General features: G+C 38.3%; 1 protein-coding gene across 1 annotated transcript in view; it reads left to right on the top strand.

Moving 5' to 3' along the window:
• The window catches only part of IGF2R (insulin like growth factor 2 receptor), a 97524-nt gene that overhangs the window by 26340 nt on the left and 46034 nt on the right, over positions 1-25150 (top strand). Inside the window, exons 9-25 of the mRNA XM_063307857.1 lie at positions 436-604; positions 1686-1789; positions 2782-2946; positions 4464-4604; positions 6809-6955; positions 8603-8740; positions 8972-9113; positions 12591-12768; positions 13743-13858; positions 14708-14873; positions 15100-15276; positions 16088-16189; positions 16910-17011; positions 17548-17713; positions 18880-19047; positions 20981-21124; positions 23820-23998. Of these exons, the coding sequence (XP_063163927.1) occupies positions 436-604; positions 1686-1789; positions 2782-2946; positions 4464-4604; positions 6809-6955; positions 8603-8740; positions 8972-9113; positions 12591-12768; positions 13743-13858; positions 14708-14873; positions 15100-15276; positions 16088-16189; positions 16910-17011; positions 17548-17713; positions 18880-19047; positions 20981-21124; positions 23820-23998 (2504 nt within the window). The remainder of the gene's footprint in view (positions 1-435; positions 605-1685; positions 1790-2781; positions 2947-4463; positions 4605-6808; positions 6956-8602; positions 8741-8971; positions 9114-12590; positions 12769-13742; positions 13859-14707; positions 14874-15099; positions 15277-16087; positions 16190-16909; positions 17012-17547; positions 17714-18879; positions 19048-20980; positions 21125-23819; positions 23999-25150) is intronic.

Genomic DNA, 25150 nt, shown 5'->3' with positions numbered 1-25150 from the left:
GGTCACACACATTTTCACTGGTTTATCAGCTTTGTATATGCACATCCATAATGCTGGATGCGATGCCTGCATTCAATTTACTCCCTCCAGAACTGGGGGGTGTTAAAAGTGGAGAAAAAACTAGAGAATTTGTTAAGAGACTCTCATTTTAAATCTGAGGATGAAACAGCAGAGAAAATTATAGATATTTGAGGTGCAGTTTTCATGAAATTAAAACATGTGTCTTGCAAAATCCTGCACCTGAATCATTTGGGAAGTTTAGAGAATGGCTAAAAAGAGCATCACTTCTCAGTTCTTTTTGTGACACACAGGCAGATTATAATAGTGCTGCAAAGCAATCATATAAGTCTTTGGTGTTGTAAATGCATATTTCCATTCGATGATCACCTGGATATTTATTTCAGATGTGTATTTCAATCATATTATTTTCTTTAGGTGATGTGCCACCATATCTTGCAAAAGATAAAGAGTATGACTATTATCTGAGTGTATGTGGGAAAGTAACTGGCAGTGCTTGTACGGATAAGGATGCATCTTCATGCCAAGTCAAATCTCAAAAAAATCAGCAGAAAGTGGCAGGAAGGTTTACCAATCAAACTCTCAGGTTAGTAATCAGCCCATAAATGCTCATATGTATCTTTTGGAAACACAATCTGTGTTCTTTGCCCAAAAGTATTTGGTTTGATATCAGAGGAAAATAGTCCTTATTTTTGAAAGAAGTTATTTTCTCACAACGTAAAAAGCTGTAGATAGTCCTTGAGTTACGACTACTCATTCAGCGACTGTTCAAAATTGTGATGGTGCTGAATGAGTGGTACTTATAACCGGTCCTTGAAGTTCTGGCCATCAAAGTACCCCCATGGTCATGTGATCGCAATTGGGCGCTTGGCAACCAGCTCTCACTTACTGACGGTTACAGCATCCCGTGGTCACAAGACTGCCATTTGCAGTCCTCCCTGCTGGCTTCCCACAAGCAGAGTCAGTGGGGAAGCTGGCAGGGAAAGTCATAAGTTGCTCCTGCCACTTTTTCTCCTGAGGAACCCCGCTACAGAGTACGAGATCCAGGGATCTCGTACTCTGTAGCATCCCGCACCAGCCTGCACTCCATAGCGCATGCCTGCAGCACCACCCGCCCATCTGCGCTCTGTAGCACATGCCCGTGGCTCCCACAAGCCCTCCATAGTGCCTGCCTGCAGCACCTCTGTACCCACTATGCTCCATAACACTTGCCTGTGGCACCTGCGCACCCCCGCACTCCTTGCCTGGGACTCCCATCTCTTCCCGCTTAACAATCTGCATGATTCTTGGGTTACGGCGACAACTGGGACTGCTGAGATTGCCGTTGCTAAGCAATGCAGTCACGTGACATTGAGCTTTACAACTGCATTGCTTAGTGATAGAAATTCCAGTCCCAACTGCCATCGTAGCCCCAGGACCACATGGGTCGTTAAGTGGGTCTACCTGTAGTAAGTAAGAAGACTCCATTTGCTTGATTGAAAGCATTCATATATTACCACTGTGACAACTAGTGAAAACATATGCAAAATATTTAGTGACATTCTTAATTTGAGTTAAAATGGATTGTGAATATTTAGCTTCCATTGAGTACAGCCCAACTGAAAATCTTTGCATTACACCTAGCAAAAATAATTAAGTAGAACCTTATCATTGTTTTTTGAAATCAGGTACGCTGATGGAGACCTTATTCTGACATACCCAGGAGGAGATGTTTGTAGCTCAGGTTTCCAGAGAATGACAGTCATAAACTTTGAATGCAATCACACTGCAGGTAATGTACCAATCTGGTTGTCAGTGGATTAATTGGAACAATATGTTTTTGCTGGAAAACCTGCTGCTCCTTTTTTTTTTAAGTTTAAAGTCAGGTTGTTATGTAGAAGACTAGATATTGCTTTCATTTTAAGAGCAGCTTTTTCCTACAGGCTTCACTAGAAAAGACTGAAGCATTATTTTATAGCGTGTGACAGTGCTGATAATGCATATGATGGAATTACTGCAGGTCCTAAAACTGAATGTAGGCTATAGGTATGCACCAAAACTTGTGTTTAGGGATTGAATACCACTGAGTTCAGAGACTGGGGTTACACAAGAATTGACCTTATCTTTGTAACATTTCTAGAGCCCTCAGTTTAACCTTTAATGGCAATTGCCAAAAGTAAAAAACTTTCAGAATTTAAATTGTTCAAGAGTATAGTGACATGCTATATTTGGCTTTTGGCTTAGTACTATAAAGGCACTCTTAGTAGAAAAATAATATTTTTCAGGCTGTTGCTTGTGAAATATTATTTATACTTACGTAAACCTGTGAATCAGTGGTTAGGTTAGCATGTTGTTGCACTAAGCCATAATATAATGTATTTGCTTTTAGATTGTCAGTTGTGGCTTATTCAGTAAACAAATGCTCTAAACAAATTATAGGTAAGTGCAGTGTGTGAGCTCAAATATTTGCAATATTAAAGCCTTTTTACTCCAACATCTGATGATACAGATTGGCTTGTGGCAGTTCTGCCATGGAAGTGGGTGCCTAGTTAAATTATATTTGTCTTCAGGTTTTTAATTGCTGTTAAAAAAAAAATTAGTTCCTCTTGAATTGTTTGTGGCTGTTGAACTGTTATTCTTGTGTTTAATCATCTGACATAAGCCTCATTGTGAATATTTTAATGGACAATATCAGTACTTTAATCTGGTATCTTTTTATGTTTCCTATTATATCTTACCCTTTTTAATCTGCACTCTTCCTGTATTTTTATGAATTTGTTAAAGATGATAATGGCAAAGGACATCCAGAATTTAATGGTGAGACAGACTGTTCATATTTCTTCACCTGGCAAACAAAATACGCTTGTGTTGGAGAAGAAGAAGGTTTGCCTTGCATGGTTGCAGATAAAAAGAAGAATTATGATTTGACACGACTGATTCGTCATTCTGGTATGAATCTTTTAAAAATCTATTATCCCTTTAATTATTTTAAAAGCTCTAGTTGATATTTAACTGGTTGTCTGAAATGCTATGCTAAACATAATATACTGCTGCCAAATATATTGGGTGTATAGTAAAATACTGATGATCTACCAGGACAAAAGGATTTATGGTTGGAGGCACCAGTAGAAAAGCTCTTTGTTTTAGCCTTTTGAACATAATGCACAATGCACATTGTTCAATGTACTCAGTGAATTTTTATGGTTGCGGGGGCGCAATGCAGATGGTGATACTCCATCAAATTTATGTCGCAGTGGTGTAATCTATGGTGGTAGCTTAACATCTAAAGAAAACATTAGTGCATATTTAATCCAGCATCTGTGTCAGGTGATAACCAACCAGATCCATTGGACATGAGACAGTTCTCCTCTTCCATTGTTCCAGTGCATGCTGCCTTGGAATTTTTCTGTAATCCTGCAGATCACAACAAGTACTGGAGAGGAGAAAGTGTTATGCCTAGAAACACTGCAGATTAGGAAGTAGGCTCTTAATTTGACGTTCCTGTGGAAGACCTTCATCCCCTTTATCATAGATTGTATGGTTTTCATTAAATTGTTTATGTTGTTACGATTTTATATTATATGCCAAGTGACACTTTTGTGGTGGCTCTCTAATAGCCCCTAGGCAGTAGTGCTAATTAGCTCTAGGCTGTGGTTCATCATTATCATTTTGACTTGACCACATTTATGCATTAGATAGTCATTCTCTCTCTCTCTCTTTGCATTTTGTTTTGAGCCTTGTTCTTGAGTTTTTAAAAAATCTTGCCACAACTGAGCTTAATTGTGGTAATTTTGGGTGTGGAATTATTTGTGGAATTTTAGATAATATGACATTAGAAAGCAAGAAGGTGATATATAGATATGGTGGAAGCTAGGAGAGAAAAGTATGGAGAGGTATCATGAATTGCATTGTTGTACAGGTAGTCCTTGACTTACGACCATTCATTTAGCGAGCGTTCAAAGTTACGATGGCATTGGAAAAAGTGATTTGCGACAGGTCCTCACACTTACAACCATCGCAGTGTCCCTGCATTCACATGATCAAAATCCAGGCGCTTGGCAACCGGCATGTATGTACTACAGTTACAGCATCCTGGAGTCCCATGATCACCATTTGCAACCTTCCCAGCTGGCTTCCAACAAGCGTAGTCAAAGGGAGAAGCTGGATTCACTTAACGACCATGTGATTCACTTAACTTACCATGGCAAAAAGGTTGTAAAATTGGGTGTGACTCACTTAATGACTGCCTTGCTTAGTGATGCAAGTTCCAGTCCCTATTGTGGTCATAAGTCAAAGACTACCTCTACTATATTTTCTTATCTCTTGCCTTTAATTTCTTTGTTTTACTATTATTTATTCCCTTTCTGCAATATTCATAATCTGCTTACCCCAAAAGGGAATAGCATGATGGATATATATGGCATCTAAATATTCTTTTGGTCTAAAATGTGTTATCTTAATTCCAGAATCAGAGGAGAATTGGGAAGCTGTAGATATCAACCCCGTAGAAGCAAAAAAGAAACGTTTCTTTATAAATGTCTGTCACAAGGTACTTCAGAAAGGAGAAGCGATGTACTGTGCAAAAGATGCATCAGTTTGCTCTGTTGGTGAGTAGGTGTCTGAACCCAGTCTCTCTCTCAGTATAAGCTAAGGTGCTTCTCTTTTCATAGAGCAACAACAGTCATTTATTTTAAGTCTGTGGGACAAAGTATCTGCTCTAGAATTTGCACTCCCAACTCCTGTGTTTTGCATTTTTCTTTTAATGCTCATGTCCAAAATTCTCATGTGGAATTAGTATCTGCATTAAAATTACGATATACCTTGCACTTAGGGAACTCTTGCTTAACATTCTAGAAGATTTGATAAATCCTTAACTTCCAAGGCTGATTAGAAAAATGGTAGCTATTCATGTTCTAACAGTAGACAAGGTAAGAGAGAAAATTTAAAAGTATAGGTCTGTGGATGTGAAGTATAAGACATCTTTCTGTTCCTGCTACTTTTAGTATATCAAGTTCCCTGAAGAGCATTTGGTTGAGGAGGTTATATCATGAATCTTAATCTTTATCATCTTCCTTCTCCCTTTGTTGTTGTTTTGGAGCACTTGCATTTTCACTTATTACACTTATTTTACATTATTTCTATGCTGCCCCAATCACATGGCTCTGGGAAGCATACAGTTACATAAATGAAATTGTCAAATACATAATTGCAATAGAAGAATAAATAAACCCAGTAAGAGCAGCTGCTAATAGGATAAAATCCAAAAGCCAGGCAGAAGAGAATAGTTTTAATTTCCTTTCTAAATGTCAATAGAGACAGGTAATTCATAGAGGGCAGACCATTCCCTAGGATTGGGGCAGCAACAGAAGAGGCATATTTCCTGGTTTCACTCTTGAGTTTCATGAGTGGTGGGAGCATGCAGCTTATCTTGCCAACTGAGACACATAGAACGGGTAGACTCTACCTGGAGCAAGCACTCTTTGGTAATTGGTGACTAAGCCATGGAGAACTTTATAGGGGATAACTAGCATTTTGCAATGAATGGAGAAATGTTGTCCTGCTATTTAATCACTTAGTACTTAGGTTTTAAATACAGGTAGTCCTCTTTTAGAAACTGCAATTGGGATCAGCAATTTGGTCATTAAGTGAAATGGTCACTAAGTGAAAAATCACTTGACTGCAACTGTGCTTATGATTTTGCTTCAGTTTTCCTTTGCTTTACAGCATCAGAAGGATACAACCCAAACAGCTGGGTGAGCCCAAATGGTGGGGCAGGTTTCCAGAACTCAACTTACAAGGAACCCAGGTAGAAGGGCAAATCTTACAGCTCTTTGCCCCCACCCACCTGCCCTTTGGAATGCTCACCCCGGTGCTTGGATAATTAGCAAGAAGATAATTGATGTTTGTATTTACATTCATTGGAGAGGAAGGGATTACAAGAGAGTAAGCAGGCACACAATGGTGTCAGATGCTTGCCTTGGGTGGTTGTGGCTCCAAGCCCTTAGTCATTTATGAGGCAAAAAAAAGTCAAAGGCATGAAACTGATTAAAGTCTTGTCAGTTAGAGGCAGCAGTTGCAGCTGACTAGTTAAGATCACAGAGTTGAGCTTGTTAACTTGTGGTTAGCACTTTTTAGGAACACACTGGGGAGAAAAGCAGCTCAGGAAGAGATTCCTTATTCTCCCCCTGCTCTGCGAGGGGGGGAAAAGAAAAAAAAAAACAGGTCAGGCACAGGACAATGCGTAGTTACTGACTGTAATGGCAAACGTGACTGAGAGAGCAATGCTGCAAAGGTCATAAATGCGGGCGTTAGTTGTAAAATTACTTTTTCGTCACTGTCATAAATGCAAACAGTTGCTGTCCGAGGCAGTTGCTAAATGAGGACTATCTGAAGTCTTAAAAGACAAACTCAAGGAGAACATATTGCAGGTATTCAGAGATGAGGTGAAGAGAACATGATTGACTGCATCCAGTTCCAGTTATGATTGGCACTTCAACTAGTATGCCAGATGCAATCTAAAAATGTGGTACATTTTTGGTTATCATATAGCTCTTGATTTACAGGGGTATGTGTGCCTTAGAATGCCTTTTGTCTTTTGGTGAATCCACAGCATAAGTAGAACAATCTTCAGTGGTTTAATATAACAGATTTTTAAAAATTATTCTTTCAATATAAAATCATCTCTCCCATCTGACACCTGTATTGAAGATTTTATTTTGTATACAATCCTGCATTCAACTTGCACTAACTCTCCAGTTTGAGAGTTATGAAAACAAGCATTCATAGTTTTTATATTTTACTGCTTTTTTAGATAAAAACAATAGTACAAAAAATCTTGGGACTTTCATGTCTCCTCCCAAAAAGGTTGGAGAGAATATCGAGCTTCACTATTCAGATGGAGATGAATGTGCACCCAATAAAAAAATTGAAACAAATATAATCCTTATATGTAAGCCAGGTGAGTGATGTGATTTTATTATTAAACCTCAAATAGCTGACCTTTATATAGAATAGTAAACTTTTGAAAGCAATGGCAGTGAGTCAATGAAATCTGCCAGAACTTCTTCCTTTTTTCTTTCTTTCTTTCTTTCATTTATAATAATAATTAAACCATTTTCAAACTGCATTTGCTGCCATAGAGTAGCTTCTTTTATTTTTGCACGTGCAAAGAAATTCGATACTGTCTTGGAAAGACTTGTTTACCTCTAATGGAAGTGGCATGGTAGTTCCTAACGGGACCTCAAACCTTGAACTGATCTATTGGAGACTTTTAGTCTTGCTTCACAGAATTACTAATAATTATTTTTATTTTTATTTTATTTATCAAATTTTTATCACCGCCCATCTCCCCCCACAATATGTTATATTTCAGCTGCTAAGTCAATTCACAGCAATAAAATAAAGTACAACCAGGAAATTTAATTTATATTTAAAACCTAGTAAATGTTCTGTAGAATAGAAAATTACTGACTGTCCAATTAAAAATTGAAGGCTCATGTGAACCTGTCTTGAATGTGATTCTCACAGCTGAGTGTTCCGAAAAAGAAATAGTACATTATTCTTATTGTTATTGTTATCCCAATTTTCCTTGGTAATGAACACAAAACAGGACTTCTACCCATAGTGGCCAAATAGGTTGCTTTGTGGGAAGATCATCCTGCAGATAACTTGGTCCTAACCCATTGAGTTAAGATTTCATAGACAATTACCAGTGCCTTGACAATTAAATCTGATAATGAATTAAAAACTAGTGTCAATTGCTTGATTTACTATATCCCAACACAATCCATTTGACTCTTGATGATTGATGCAGCAGATTTGATATAAAATTAAGCAAAAAGCAATCCTTGGAGTCATTCTGATTGTATTTTCTATCAAAATACCCTGCAGTAATTGTGTTCTTCTTTACTAGCTTTGACTTTTTAATGTCTTTAATGTGCCTCTACAAAGTGAAGTATATTTTTAATGACGTTTGTGTACAGAATAGCGAGGATTCATTATTACAGCATTCAACTCTTCATCTACAGAGCTTGGGCACAGCATATATAGTGGTGCTTAAGAGTTTGTGAACCCTTTTGAATGTTCAATATTTCAGCCTAAATATGACCTAAAATATGATCTGTTCTGCACACAAGTCCCAAAACTAGATATAGAGAACCCAATTAACAAATGAGTCAAAAACATTATACTTGTTTATTTATTTATTGAGGAAAATGATCCCAAGCTACATATGTGAAGAGGTCAAAAGTAGATTTGTGCACAGTGTTTTGATCTGAACCATTTTGAGCTAAAACCACCCTGGTTTGAGTGTGAAACAGCTGTTTTGACTGTGGAACAAAGATTTTCAATTATTCCAAAAGTGATCTGAGCTCAAAGTGACCCCCAAATGCTTGAAATAACCCATTTTGTGCTTGAGAATGGTTTGAATAAATATTTGCTTCTGTTTATCTTTTATTGGTGTGGGAAAATATTCTCAGATTGAAGAAAATAGAAACTGTTGAAATAACTGATCCGCATACCTGATCAGATAATCTGGGAAGTTCTATTACCAGGTTCTTCAAGATGAGTGACCGTTCAGTTCAATATTTTTTTGTTTTGCTGATAGGTGATCTGGAAAGTGCTCCTGTTCTGATTAACTATGGATACAGTGGGTGCTTGTTTGAGTTTGAATGGCACACTGCTGCTGCCTGTGTCCTGTCTAAAACAAAAGGAGACAACTGCAGAGTTTCAGATCTTCAAGCTGGTATGTAGCTAAACAGAATCTGTGATGGGGAATTCGGATTTCCTGTCTGCGTTTAACGTTTTGTGTCAGTAGCACTGTTTTTATGTTCTTTTGAAGGCAGAAGCGTAGGATGTATGCATATTGGAATACTTAGAAATGGTTATTACATAAGGCACATCTTTCCTCTTCTAAAAGCTGTCTCAAGCACATTCAAACATTTCTACTAAAGAAGATTTTTTTATTTCTACTTAGGAGTTTCCTTCGACTTATCTCCGCTAATGAATGAGTCTTTCACAATAATCACAAGTGACTATACCTTCTACATTAGTATTTGTGGCTCTTTGTCAAATAAGTATTGTGGATCAGAGTCTGCAGCATGTCAAGTAAAGAAAAAGTAAGTATTGTGCTTATGCCTTATTCCTGTAACAGAACCAGGGCATTCTGAAATTGGTATCTTCCTCCCACTTGATCCAGAGGCAGAGGTTGAAAGGATTTGGACATTGGTTCCTATGGGAAAAGATCTCTCTTTCTCAGCTCCACTCACACTCATGCCTGCAAGTTCTGCCTACTGCCCTTTTTTCAGGGCCTCTTCAACCAAAGATTCCCTGGCCTTGCTGGACTTAAAGGAGGTTTCAATCTACCTTTTCCACAGGAAATTCATCAGGTTCAATTACCAGGGTGCCCACTACTAATTCAAAGCCCTCCTATTTGTCCTATTGTCAGGTCCCAGAGTATTCATAAAAGTGATGGTGACAGTCATTGCCCCCCTCAGATCCTGGGGAATACACCTGGGGAATAATACCCCATCAGTCAAACAGAGAAGGCTGTCTGGGTCATGCTGCAGAACTTTGATGACTTAGGGTTTCTAATAAACAGAGACAAGAGTGTTCTTCAGCCAGCATGTACCCTGAAGCACTTGGGGTGCTGCCCTGGAAAGTGAAAGAGGCCTAATTTCCTTGCCAAAGGAGATCATTTAGCAGCTAGTCATTATTTTTTAATTTTTATTTATCAAATTTTATCACCACCCATCTCCCTCCCAAGGAGGGACTCTGGGCGGTTTACAATAAAATAAGTCATGTTAGTCCTTCAGATAGTCATCCTTATGACTTTCACTGATCTCAAGGCTGAATAAATGCTTGCATAGATTCAGTACTGTGGGCACGATCCCATTAAGATAACTCCACTCCTTCCAATATCTAATAGCCTAGTAATCCAAATAACCTGAACAGTGCTGAGGATTTATCTTAACTTTTAGTTCTCAGAAGCCCTTACCAAAGGTAGGGATGTGGCCCTTGCACAGGATCCAGCTCACCATAGACAAGGACTTTAGATGATGAAAAGCAGTTGGCTGAGGAACTCAGGGAATCTGGATGAAGGAGGAACCCAAGGCAGCATAAAATGTCTGGAACTACATGCAGCATATCTAGCTCTGATCAAGTTCTAGGTTCCCCTAAGAGGTTAATATGTCTTCCAATAGACACTGTGATGGCCAAAGTCTACATCATGAGAAAGAGAGGCAGCAGAAGGCTCCTATGTGGGATCAAGGAAAATGTACCTTCTTTCATGGCAGAAGGTGGTGGACTGGCTCAGCCATAAAGACCTAGAGTTGTGAATAGTCCCAGCCCCAGTGAATTAGACCAAATGGTGTTGATTTAGGTGAGCCTTAGGCAGATGAGCCAAAAGGAAGGGAACCTCTTCAGCACTGGCTTCCACTCCCAAAGTCTTGACCTGTCTACAGATGGGCCTAAAGAAGGGACTGCAACCTCCATGGACAGATGTTGGCACTTTCTTCAGTTCTAGTACTGGGGGGCTTAAGCCTCTTTCAGTCCATCTTCATATCATAAAATTTATAATGTGGGTATCTATCATGGGACATTCCCTAATTCCGGCCCTCATTCTAATCATATTCAAAGCTTTGTACAAATCTTCCCTAGAGTGCCACTCCTTATAGCCATAACATCTTCAGGCATGTTTGAAAAATAAGTGTGCTCTCTGCCATAAAGGAATTTGGTGTGGTCCAACCAGATACCTGTTACTCTACACCTAGACTTGGCCTTCATGACTAAAGCGAAGTCAGTCTTTCATCAGGGCCAGGAAGTGATCCTCCCTTTTACCCCAACCCCACGACCAACCTAGGGAAGGTTTGGCCCAGACAGGAAGTCAGATGAGCCATTAAGATCTGCCTGACCAAACCAGAGGAATTCGGAGTCGAGCAGTTTTCTAGTTTCCTTTTGACAACCCCAAAGCTTCCATAACAATGATCTGCCAGTGAATCACGGTCTGTATTAAACTAGCCTGTGGGACTCAAAGTAAGCCTGCCTCATTGGGGATTGTGGCTGACTACCCTAGAAGTGCAACCACTTTGGCTGGTCTTGAGGCTAATGCTCCCCTGGGATCATCTCTAAGGCTGCCTTATAGTTCTTTATGTCACTATAGCACTATAAATTAACTTTTGTGCCTTGGCTGAAGCATGCTTAGCCAAGACTACAACATAAAGGGGCAGAATTCAGTAAGGATTAGGCTCCTCTTGAAATTAGGATTTCACCTCCAGGGAGAACTCTGGTATGTTCAATTAAGAGCACTCTGGCTCTGCTGTGGGAAAGCTGTACTGGAACTCCTAACCACTACACTCCAACGTACATATGCGTTATGCCAGAAAATGGTTCACTGGACTTACCTTGAAGATACTTTTTCTGCAGCAGAGGGAGAGCATCCATCCCATCACTGGGGGATATACTGGGGCGGGGGGGAAGACATACTTTTCTCTGCAGTGCAGCCCATCCCTTCCCTAACAATGGCTAACCGAAAGTTAATAAGCTCAGCTCTGTGACCTTAGTTGAGTAGAACCTTCTGGCTGGCTCTGCTGCTGCCTGAGAATGACCAGACCTTTCTGGTGGTAAGAGATACCCCCTCCCCATACACATGTAAGCTGCATCCACTACCAAACCTGTGAAGTGTCTCCCGTACATAAGAACTTCTTGAAGTGTCCTTGTAAGAAAACATTCACAGTATGAATTGACCCTGAGTGGCAACAGGGAGAAGCCTTTGTCGGGAACCCGCAGCCCAGTAAACCAAATTGCTTCTATTCACTGACCATATCCCAGAGTATGGCTAGCATGATGACCTAGTAGGAAGGGATAAATAATAAGGTGTTGGCCATAACACCTTACTGGCTTTTGTTGTCAGGTGCATGAAATTTTGTCATAAATGCACACATTGGTCAGAAAATGATTTTTTTTTATTACCATCATATTTGTGAATGGTTGCTAAAAGGGGTAGCTGCTAAATGAGGAGTGGCTATAGTAAAAATCTCATGTAATGTTGTCTAGAACTGCAAATCTCTTGCATTTACTTTTTCGCATGAGTATGTCTTCATTGAACAAAGTGGAGTAATGCACAAAGAATACATTGTATGGTTGCAGGCCATAACAGCTGTTAGCAAATTGATCCCATTGAATTCGGTTAGTTATTCTGAATAGGTACTGTTCAGGTATTCAGTAGGTACCAGTAGGTACTCCAGGTACTAAAATTGTGCTAGTACTTGTGACCTTAAAATATGTCCCTTAAATTACATAATAAATGGAGCTCCACAGTAATGAGTAGTAATGAGAGAAGGCAGTGTGAATAGGTCACCAGATTCATGGCCTCCGAAATGGAGAGTGAACATGGAGAGTGATTGTGAAGTGGTGAAAAAGGTTTAGTAAAGTGGCACAGTTGGATTAACCACACTAGAGAAAGTTGATTAATAAGACTGAACTTATTAGTCAAGAAACATGTGCTTTTGTAATGCAGCTTAATTTTTGTGAATGTGACATTATTCTGGAACATTTAAAGCAAACTTACATGAAATTGCATTAATGTGTAATTCTAGTGGCCAAGATTCTTGGAATCTTGGGATGCCCAGTTCACAGCTCTCCTATTACAATGGAATTATTCAGCTAAACTATCAGAATGGTACACCCTACAACAATGCACAGCATACAGAGCGGTCTACCCATATAACGTTCCTGTGTGATCGTGATGCAAACAAGAGTGTACCTGAATATCAGGTAGGAACTGTATAAGAGCAATTTCCTTTAATTCTGTTCTTTGCACTACATCCTTAACCCAGCTTTTGAAGGGTTAACATAATGGGCAATTAACTCACCAATTTTTTTTTTGGAGTGGTACAGAGAGGGGATGCTAATTCCATCAGCCTTATATGCTTTGGAGATCTACTTTTATAGGTTGCCTAGAAGGTATCAAGAGATTGGCTCTGATATTAAGTAATTCTTGGATATTTTCATATAATTCTTACCCTTTGGGATGAAGTACACATACATTTCTGCTTTAAAGTAGCCTGCTCAGGAGTCCCCGTGCCAGCCCATTCATAAAATTGGCATACGGAACATATGAGAATGCTATCTGCCAACCCCTGTAACCGCTCCTGATCCAGGATGTTTCTTCCTATCCCAACTTAACTTTGTTCTTTTTCTGGGCAGGTGATTACATTTCTGAGCAAAGTACTGTCTTACCTATTTGATTTTCCAAAGGAGTCTATATGGCTCATTTGGGCTCTGAGAAACTTTTGGAAGTGGTGATAATGCTAGAATCTGGCACTTTACTGTGCAGCATGAAATCAATTTCCTTTCCTTTCCTTTCCTTTCCAACGTTACAGTTACAAAACTTTAGCAGAATTTTTAAACTTTAACTTTTTAAACTTTAATAGTTACAGTTGTGTGAGAGGAGGAGCTTAGTGGACATTAAAAAACGGTGTGTTCATAATTGTCATGAGCCCTGTGTTGAGGAATCTATAGTTAAGCATATACATATTGAAAGTTCTTATTTGGGGACTGCTGCTTATAACTGCAGGTATCAATATAGATTCTACTGAACATTCTGATGGAAATCATGAATCTATAAAAGCAAAATCAGTGTCTGTAAGCTGAAACTTGTCTTCTAATTTTGAACTGTCAAAATATTGATGGTTTCTCTTTGCAATCTTGATTTTTTGCTTTCTGTATTTTTGATCATGATAACTTAGGAGGAAGACAATTTCACATACAACTTCAAGGTGTATACTCAGTATGCTTGTCCAGAAATACCCACAGAATGTGTTGTAACGGATCCTCAAACCATGGAGCAATATGATCTGTCAAGGTAAACAAGAAAATAACACTTCTGAATGTAAATTCTAAATATGTGGAAGAATGCTCAGCTAGCAATGTTTCCAAGCCAAATAACAACTTTATACAGGTAGTCTTCGACTTATGACCAAAATTGGGACTGGAACTTCAGTCGCTAAGCTATGCGGTTGGTAAGTGAGGCATCATGTGACCGCACCCAATTTTTATGAACTTTTTTGCCGTGGTTGTTAAGTGAATCCGGCTTCCCCCATTGATTTTGCTTGTTGGAAGCTGGCTGGGAAGGTCGTAAATGGCAATCACATGACCCCAGGATGATGCGACCATTGTAAATACATGCCAGTTACAAAGCGTCTGAATTTTGATCATGTGACTATGGGGATGTGGCGATGGTTATAAATGCTAGGACCAGTCACAAGTCACCTTTTCCAGTGCCATCATAACTTTGAGCAGTTGCGAAACAAATGGTCATAAGTTGAGGACTAACTGTATTTCATCCTTAATGCTACCTTGCATAGATCAGCAGTGCTGTCATTATGCTTAACAATCATAGAATTAGTGTGTTGTTATGGAAAAGTTGCTTATTACCCTATAACTCCTAAAGACTGTCCATTTATAGTTTTAATTGTTCAACCATCACTACTGCTACTGTTTCTGATGTGGATAAGTTGTATTAAACTTTATTTTCTCAATAGTGTGATTTAAATTAACAACATATAATTTTTAGGGTATTTCTGTGCTTATCTTAGTAGGGAAATGTATGAATGCAATTACTCCTGCCTTATTTCTGAATATATTATAGCTAACTGTATTTTTTTTAATGGACATATATTTGGAGGCTTAATAATTTTTGGTCCATTTTTAGTTTAACGTTACTTGGTATTGTAAAAGAAAATTGGTTTGCAATGGACAGCGCTGGAGAGAAAGTTCACAAAAAATACTACATAAATGTCTGCCGACCTTTGAACCCCATCTCAGGCTGTGACAGGAGAGCATCCGTCTGTGAAATGACATTCAAGAGGGGCGAGAGTGTGAGTATATCCATGCTATAGAGAGACAGAAATCAAAACTGACTTTGGAGTTCTCCTCCCTTTCTTTGTACTCCTGGGTATTTATATAATCTATGGGTAAGACCTGGGTTTTTTTTTTATAGTCTTCACAGAAAGAATGTGTGCATTTCTTATTGTTTTGTTTTAAAATATTTTTTCTTATTATAAATGCCTTTGCTTTAGAATGATTTGATTTCTCTCATTTCAGGCTGGCTCTTCTAAAATTTCCAATAGTAACCTTGGGGTTGCTCGGCAAAGTCCCATTTTTGAAGGACATGGTAGAATCCTTCTAAATTATACTGGTGGCTCTCTGTGCATAAGGGCAGATAACAAGTCGGAGCCTTTCTCAAGCCTCATCCATCTTATTTGTGCCAAGGGCCTTCTTGTAAGTTTCTAATGGGCGTCATTCTTGCACTGTAATTTCATAGTGTAAGGAATTTGACCACCACTATATAAGAGTAGAAAACACCTTATAGATTAATAACTGGATGAATTCTTTGATTCTTCTTGTCGTATGAAATGTAAATGGATCTTATACCTATTCAGTTGGAATAGAATGTATAATCTGTATATCATAATAGTCCAAGTATGCTTTGAAAGTTGTGTGGCTCATTTCGTCTTCCTCTAGCTGAAGTATCATTCAAGAGTGGAAGTAAAGCAAAGTTGAAGAAGCCCTAGAATTTACAGAAATACAGAAAACTGGGAAACTTTCAAAGAAGCTTAACATGGACCAAATATACTTAGTTAATAGAGAATGCTAAATGACAATAATGGGGGGAAATAGGATAGAGCATCCAGTTAATTAACTAGGACTTATTTAGCTTTACTATCACAAATAAAAATGATATAACTACAGGATGGACTATTCTAGATGTTCAGTAGAAGGTCCTTTGGACTCTTTCCTTCCTAAATAGAAGTGATGGTGGTTGAACAAGTTACCTGTTTTAGACGACAGTTGAGTGCATTCTCCTTCAGTCTATAGCCATGCTATTTTCTAGTGGTCCAAGAACTAACCATGACTTACTCTGCCCAGACTGGAACAACAACCCATTTCAGATTTACTTACCTCTTTTTGAAAGCATTTTCAAACTTGAAGTTACTGTCCCGAAGTATTGTTCCAAAATTAGGACAAAATATATAATGTGTTTCTTTTAATATATTCCTTATCTTAACTTTGTGACCTCTTATATTTCCAGAACAGCAGCCCAAGATTTATAAAGATAGAAGACTGTATTGCGACTTTTCTGTGGGAAACTGAAGCTGCCTGTCCAGTCACCACAACACAAGGCGAGGCTCAGGTAAGGGGCAGAAAAGGTTTATACCATCTGCAATTTATATCTGCATGCTATGTGTATATATAAATGTGAATCTTTATATCCCATCTTTTGCTTGTGGACTTGAAATTCAGTCTGAGCAAGTTTGCATGCCTGCTATAGATGACATCCCCATTTCTGCTGCTTCTCCCTTCTTCTCTCCAAAGACTCATTAATTCTAGATTTGCATTCTTACCCAGAAACTCATTATTAATTAATTTTAAGGCCTGTGGGAGGTGACTGGGATAGTAGAGTTGAAGCAAGCAAACTTACAAAGGGCTCTAAGTAGGATACCGATGTTTGTATTCATTTTTTTTCAACTTCTTACAACGTCCTTTATTTTGAAGTCAGGTTCTGCTTACATCATTCTCTTGAATATCTAATTGGGGGCAAACTTGAAATTCTGATTTTTTAAAAATTTCCATGGAAGATGTGAGACATAAATGGCATAGCCCTAAAACTTTGCATGTAATTTGCAAAACATGATTTGGGACTAACACTACTGTAGATAGAGGACAATTTTGTAAACATCGGTAACCTTGCTTTGTTTGATATCCACTGACTTTAAACATGATAAAAGTTCTTCATATAAATACAGTAGTTTAGAACTTACCTCTAGATAACCATAACCTATATGGAAGATATTATTTCCTTGACTTTTTATTTCTAAGATTGCAAATGTTTTAAGTGTGTCTTTTCCTGTAGAGCTGCTCTGTAAAAGACCCAAACACTGGATTTCTATATAACCTGGAACCATTAGCTTCAGAAGAAGCATACCTAGTTGGAGGAATTAAAAAGAGCTACATGGTAATAATTTTTTTTTCAAGTTCATATCTTGTGGTTTTTCTGCAGTGAGTTAATAAATCAGTGTGCTTCCTTGAGGGAAGTGTAGAAAGCACTCAGAACCATCTCTTGTGTATTGATAAAAAGAATTCCTGATAATAGTAATGCTAATAAACAGCAAATAAATATATTGTGAGCTATGTATCTTGGGAAAAGCTCTAGCCCAGGAACTGAGCAAATGATTTATATACAGGATTTAGTAGTTAAAGGTCAAAGACACCTGATTTAAATCCTCAAAATCTGCTACTGAACGGAACAGAAGATACTGAGTTAGATGGGCTAATGTAAAAGGCAACTTCCAAAACTGTTGTTGTGGAATCAGAATTTTTCAGGCCAAACTCAAAGCTCACATTTATATTCTGTATCACTTTGGCTGAGCTAAAAAACTTGTAAAGATGCATGAGTAAAAAAGAAGGCTGTAATTGAGGAGTTTGGTCTTGATATCATGTTGATCAAATAGCAGAAAATCTAACATATATTGATTGTGTTCAACCTCTTAGGTAAGTATCTGTAGACCAGCCAAGGAATGTGGGCCTATTCCTGGTACTCAAGTTGATGATTCAGTTGGTGGATGTGAAACAGAAGACCTGAAACACATTCGCTTGGTGAAACTGAACAAAACTCTTCAGTTGTCTACAGAAGGATATCTGTCACTTACTTATACAGGTACAGTGACTGTGGCTTATTTTGTAAATGTTTGCCTTCTGATTTAGTTACTACCACAGTTTTTCAAGAGAGAATATTTAGTCATTACACAGCATTCATTCCATCAGGCTTGCTTCTGCAGTCTCTGGCTACTAGAGGTCATATCTAGAGAAACAACTATTCTTTTTAATCCAAAGGAAAATAAAGGGTTAATGTACAGTGTACAGCTTGTTGGCCATTGCCTTAGAATTTTTTTAATGCTTGCCCTCCTCCTGAATCCGCAGACAAAAAGGTTTATGCTTCTCCACACCCCTGTAAAAAAATAAGAGATTGGAGCTTAAAGATTTGGAGATGTGGAATTCAAGTTATAAGAAGGCCCAGTGAGTGAGATTGTAGAAAGTGTTCATTGCTTACAGGGTATAATTTACCACCATAATGTTTTAATGCTTGCCCTTTTTTTAAACCTGTAATAGTTAGGTATGTCAGTGAACTTATCCTGATCCAGTCATGGAAATAAATGTTTTATTTTTTAACATTTAACATATATATTGGCTTGAATCATAATCTGAACTTGAATGAAAGTCCTTCTCTTGCCACCCCTGAAAACTACCATATTTCCCCCTTCATTTAACTGTACTGTTCTTGTGTTTTTTGCCCTTCTTTCTGTCTGATGTTCCAGTGTGTGCAGATTTAAAGGAACAACAGATATAGGTAGTCCTCGTTCAGTGACCACCTATTCAGCAACCATTTGAAGTTATAATGGTGCTGAACAAGAGACTTACGGCCGGTCCTTGTAGTTGCAGCTGTTGCGGTGCCCCTGTGGTCATGTGATCGTGATTCGGGTGCTTGGCAACTGGTTTGTAATTACAGTGTTGCAGCATCTCTCACATGATCACCATTTGCAATCTTCACTGATGGCTTCTGACGAGCAAAGTCAATGGGGAAGCTAGCAGGAGGTCACAAACAGTGATCATGTGTTGTGCCTAACAACCGTGCAGGGTTTGCCTAACGATGGCAACTGGGACTGCTGGAACTGCCGTCGTAAGTTGGCACGGTCATGTGATGTCATGCTTTATGACCACGTCGCTTAGTGACAGAATTCCCAGGCCCATTTACTGGAGTTAACAAAAACTACCTGTAAAGAGTTGGAGAATACTTTGTCCTGAAGTTTTATTTTCATTCTTCAGGGCCCAGTGACAATTTCATCATCACTTTTACTTGTAATCAGTCCTATCCTGGAAAACTCGAATTTGTACATGAAGAAATGAATTCTGCACGAAATATTCATAATACTTACTTTAAGTTCCACACAGCCTTAGCCTGCCCACCTGCTCCAGTTGATTGCCAAGTCACTGGTAAGTAAACTAGGGTAGGCCAATTTTCCATCTTGGGGACTAAGTGTTTCTATATATGGGTTTTTTTCCTACATTCAAATAGGAATTGTTTCTACAACAGTTAAGGCTTCTTCCCTCTTTGAAGAGAGCATTTGAAAATATTGGACTAGAAGAACTCCAAGGTCCCTTCCAACCTCTGATTTTAATTCCACAAGAATGGGATTGGACGGCAAGGAGAGAGAAATTAAAAATGCGTACACAAAGTTTATATCCATTCCTCTGCCTTGCAAGCTCTATATGTTTTTGAAACCAACATTTGTGTTTTTCTTAGAAAGTTTGGCTGAAAAGCATGTTAAGAGTGCTTTAAGTAAACTTAAATTTGACCTCTCTCTATTGAAATCCTGGTGTTTTATAAGGATGTACAAAATGTTACATGCACAGACTGTTCCATGCATGGCTCCGATCATATCTGCATGGCCAGGAACAGGTATTCTAGGGTAGGAGATAGCAGGGTGAAAGGAAAGTTAGTGATGGTGCAGGGCAGATACGGCAGAAGGGCAAGAAGACCGAATAAGTTAAACTCTGCTTAAATTCAAGTGCAGGACTGAATTGCTTAGGTTGTCAGGAAGAGGAAAGTTGGCTTGGACCAGTTCGTTCATGTGCTTGAATTCTAGCACAGCAGGGGCTGCAAAAAGAAAAGGAAGGAAGTGCTTGGACGATTGGTGGATGGGCTGGTACACAGGCCAGGCGGAGGAGGAAAGAATAGGAGGAGGTACACTGGCCTTATCCTGCCTGTCCTGCAAGAACCTTCTGGAATTTGTCTCCATTGAAACCCAGAAAAAACAAAAAGTTCCAGGTTTCAGTTCAGCTGTGACCTGCTCGGAACTAATCTGACCAAACCTCTGACCCACAATAAGTTTGTCCTGTGCAAGAAACAAAACATATTATCTTTTTCATGCACATCTCTAAAGGTTGAGACTGTACTTAATAATAATAAACACTAATATTTTCATAAATAAGAGGTTGGTTCTCATTGACTGAATGAAGGCAAGGCTGAGCAAATTTCAGAGTTATGGGGACCTGCTTTGTTATTTTCTAGAATCCCAAGATCCTCCAAGTGGAACCTGGTTTTAAATATACAGAATTTAAACAGTTCTGAGCCCAGATGTTTGTTTTCTGTACCAAAACTAAACTGACTTCATTACCATTTCACACAAAGCATTAACTACTTTTTAAACCCAAGTTTCTTTCATATTAGCAGTATAATTTTTGATTTTTGGGGTGCTAGTCATTTTGTTGTCCCGTTTAGTAATCCTTTTTAATTATATTACAAATCATCCAGACGTCTGTCTTCTGCCCATCCCTTTGTTTAAGGTACTGTTGTGGTTTTTCTTTTTCTTTTCCTTATAAATTATAATGTTAAAAGGGAAAGAAAAAACATTTAAGTGATTTTTGTTACTGCAAAATTATTTTTAAATGAAAGTATAAAATACTGACTCTCTTTAAAAAGATGTTTTAAAATGTAGGAGGTCCAAAATTATATGTTCCTTTATTTTTACCAGTGTGGGGGCTGATTTAAAACAACTGATTACCCAGAGCTTTAGATAAAGAGAATTTAAAGCATTATTGTTGTCATATAGCTCTATAAATTTCTTGGCTAAAATAATTTTTCTTTATATTTTGATATGTGCTTGAATATTGTGATATAAAGATACTGGGATGTATATTATGGGAGTTTTGAGCTAGTAAGCAGCTGCAACTATGTATGGTGAAGCACCCAATATTTATCTGTAGAATCTTCTGACTTCATAATGCATGTTGTGTTTTAATATTATTTTATTACTTTGCCCTTCAAATGTCAGGCTCGGATGACTAACCTTGGAAATGGGGGTCTGACTTGGATAAGGAGGATTTGATTTAATCAAGCATTTCCAGTTCCTGCTTGTGTTTTCAGATTCTGATGGCAATGAATATGATCTGAGTGACTTGAGCAGAGATCATGAGCCTTGGATTGCCCTGGATACAACAACAGATGCAAAAAAGAGAACTTTCTATCTCAATGTTTGCAGGCCACTTCCGTATATACCGGGATGTCCAGGTAAGTATCTTAGATTAACTAACGATGTACAGAACTGGAACTGAAGAACTGTCAGTGCCACAGGCTTAAACACACATCCTTCTGAAAAATCATCTTTGTGTCCTCCTCCAAATTCTTTTTTTTTGGGGGGGGGGAATACTCTGCTTGCTTCTTCCCCTCCCTTGATGAATTTTGATAGCTAGCATAGCAGAGAAGCTATAACTTTCTTGATACTTCTTAGCACAAGATTCTCTGATGTACATGTGCAGTTTTGGTCTACCAGTGCTTAGGTAGACATAGTTGAACAGACTACAGTGATAAGGTTCATGCAGTAGACTGAGCCAGGAATCTGCATCATGTTACTCATGGGCTGCAAGCTTCTCCACAATTGTTACTTTGTGGCTCTTGTTTGTTTTGATTGATTGATTGATTACGTGCTATCAGGTCATTGTCAATTCTTAGCGAGCAAAAGGATACATTTTCTCTATGATCTGTCTTTGGTCTTCCAATGGTTCACTCATCACCACTTTAACTGAATCCATCCACCTTGCCGTTGGCCATCCTCTTCTCTTTTCTTTCGCCTTTCCCACATTCTCCAGAGAGCTAGGATTTAACATAATGTGTCCAAAGTAGGATAATTTGAGCCTGGTCATTTGTGCCTTGAGTGAGAACTCTGGGTTGATCCATTACTTTATTTTCTTGGCTGTTCACGGTATTCTCAGGAGTGTTCAACACCATGTTCAAATGCAAAAATACTCTTCCTATCCTGCTTCTTCAGAGTCCAACTTTTGTTTTCATAGAGTGTCACAGGGAATACCATGGCTTGTATGATTCTGATCTTTGTAGGGGTAGACGCATCACAGCATTTGAATACCTTTTCCAAGACCTTCATGGCTGCTTTGCTGAGTGCTAGTTTGTGGTATATTTCTTGACTGCTTGTCCTTTGCTGTTGATGATTGATCCTAAAAGGCAGAAGCTGTCCACCACTTCAGTATCTTCATTGTCAATTCTAAGGCTGGTTGTAATGACAGGTATGTTCAGGCTTTTTTGCACTCCTTTGCCAACCTGGAGCCAGTCTGTTTCACCATGTTCTGTTCATACTGTGGCTTCCTGATCTGTATATAAGTTTCTCATGAGGACAATGAAATGTTCTGGGATTCTCATTTTTCTGAGCACATTCCATAGCCTGACATGACTGACACAATCAAAGGCATTTCTATAATCAATGAAGCACATAGTGACCTCTTTCTGGTATTCTTTGGCTTTCTTAATTATCTAGTGTGCATCAGCAATAATTTCTCGTGCTCCTTGGCTTTCTGTAAAGCCAGCTTGAACATCTGGCATCTCCTTTTCCATGTAGGGTTCTAATCTGCATTGGATGTCCTAAGCATTATTTTGCTAGCATGTGAAATTAAGGGTATTGTATGATAGTTTGCATGCTTTGTTAGGTTTCTCTCGCTCTCTCTTTTTTTGGTATTGCAATGTAGATTGACTTCTTTCAGTCTGCTGGCCTCTGTGTTGTTCTACAGATTTGCTGGCATAGCTTGGTTAGAAACTTTACTGATTCTTGTTTTGTTGCTTGCCATATTTCTGTGGGTATTCCATCAATTCCTGTAGTTTTCTGACTTGGTAATGACTGGAGTGCTGATCTAACTTCATTTTCTAGTACTAGAGGTTCTTGTAAGTAGGGAATACATTCTAAGGTATCTTGGATGTTTGCACATCTACTGTACAGTACTTCAGTATACCCCTTCCATCTTTGAATAAGTTACTATCTATCCATTGATGTCCTTTGACATACCAATTCAAGGTTGGAACCTCCTTAGCACCTGAAAAATTATGCTACTGAAATATAGTGGCAAAATAACTAATGATCAATGTCTGATTGTTAACATAAAAATGCAAAAATAGGTAGAGAAATGGATGAATGAACCTCTGCAAGTCAAAAGCCACCACCTATTCTCAATCTGAACTGTATACTTCAACCCCCACCCCCCAAAAAAGTGCTGAACCAAAGGTCAGAGAATTTGGCCTCATGGCAATCTTGTCTTTTCTCTGGAGTGCTTCTTGCTGCTAACCAGCTAGACAGGAAAATGAAGTGTGGCCCCTAAACCAAAGAGAGTTGCAATAAGCCATAAATCATAATTCATGTACTGCAGTGACTTGATTTACTTACCATGTTAAATCAAGGTTAGACAAACCAGTCTGACATACAGTACCTCTGTGTGTAAACTTGTCTGTAGTTTAATTTGTTGAAGGACCTTCAAATGATTTATAAAATTAACTGAACATTTTCTAAACCTTTTTCAGGTGGTTTTTATTTTTCTGTCCTTGTCAGGTTGAATTTTAATGTGTATATATAATTTAATGTATATTTTCTATCCTTGTCAGGTTGAATTGGAATGTATGTTATAATAGGGGTAAATAGCAATTATCAGTTTGATGCTTGGATAATGTAAAGATAGAAATAAACTGATTTTAATTTTTTACAGAAAGACAACTGTAAAAATAAGTGGAGTAAAGAAAAATCCTTGTGTCAGTCAGCAATGTCAAACTGAGTTTTTATTTAGCTAGCAAATTATCAGTCCAGATATGATTAACTTAAGAAAAGGAGGAAAGAATGTTAAATTACTTCTGAGCCCCTTTTAAAAAGGATTAATACAACCTTTTTGTAAAACATAAATATCTGTTTTTGAAATGTTTCTTTTGGCTGCAGCTGGTGTAGTGGGAGCTTGTGTGAAATATGCTGATAAAAGCCAGAATCTTGGTGTAATTCAGATAAGTCCTCAGGCTGCCACCGATGGATCCCTTACTATTATGTATTTGAGTGGAGACAAATGCAAAGATAAGCAACAGTACTCAACGCGGATAATTTTCCAGTGTGATCAAGCTATGGTAAGTTCATATATAGAAGTGTTTTTCAAACTTGGCAAATTTGAGATGTGTGGAATCCGAGAATTCCCCAGCCAGCATACATCTTAAAGTTGCCAAATTTGAAAAACACTATGTATAATGAAGTCTAATATTGAAATATCTGGATGCCATAACGTGACTGCTTTTTGCAACCTTGCAGGCTGGTGTTGCATTTGTCATCCATGCCGTTCTCAAACTAGTCTGCATTGTTGCAGCTCCCTTTATCCCAGTGTGTTTCATGAAGCTCAGGATTTCTGTTCCTTTAAAAAATACATCAAATAATTGTACGTAGGTGCATTGTTCAAGCCTTTTTTTGACTTCTAGCCTCAAAGGCTTTGGCTAGAAGAAACTGAGTGTACGGCTGTACATTGTCTCTTTCCCTGATGGTTCCTTGGGATAATTTCAGAGCTGCCTTAGTGCAGTCTTTAACACACTTCCCACACACTACCTACACCTGAAGAGAATCAGAGTCTCCAGAAGTAATGACAGTACTGTACCTGTGTCACATGATTGTAAGTAGTTGACTTGGATGGAATAGTTTCAAGATCTTTCTTCTGTTTCAGAAGGTGCAGAAATACATTTAGAGAAAACATTCAAAGGACGCTTCCTATTTGAAATCACAGTGGCTAAGAGATTTAAAAATAAATAAAGTAAAATGCTCTGTTTTTCTCAACATTTAAAAATGGCTATTTCATATTTGTACATACCATTCAACTTGAGCATTCATTTCCATTTCTCATTCCACCCAGATATCTCTCCCACATGTCCTCCTTGACAAGTTTCAGATTTTTCATTTTTTTTGCTAGGTCCGCAGCAGGCAATCTTTTTGTGCCTAGGGATGCAGTTAAATCAACAACCTCTCCCTTTTTTCCCCACTTCAGAGAGCTGCAGGAGATGTGGCAATATGGTTTGATGGAAGATTTCTTTATTTAGGCCTAGAAGGCTTTAAATTAAGTTTAATGCAGTTGCCTGAAAGCTTTCAGACTCTTACTTTGTATCTTCCTTTTTTAAAAAAATAAAGATTAACAGACAATGGTACCAAATTTGATAGTGTGATCTGCAAAGGCAGTATGAGCTTTGAGTTGTAACTCAAATCACTTCCTCAAGTGATTGGATTATTCTGCATTTGAATGA

This window comes from Candoia aspera, chromosome 1 (genome assembly GCF_035149785.1).
Source record: "Candoia aspera isolate rCanAsp1 chromosome 1, rCanAsp1.hap2, whole genome shotgun sequence".
Taxonomy (NCBI): domain Eukaryota; kingdom Metazoa; phylum Chordata; class Lepidosauria; order Squamata; family Boidae; genus Candoia; species Candoia aspera.
This window is presented reverse-complemented; position numbering and strand designations above follow the sequence as displayed.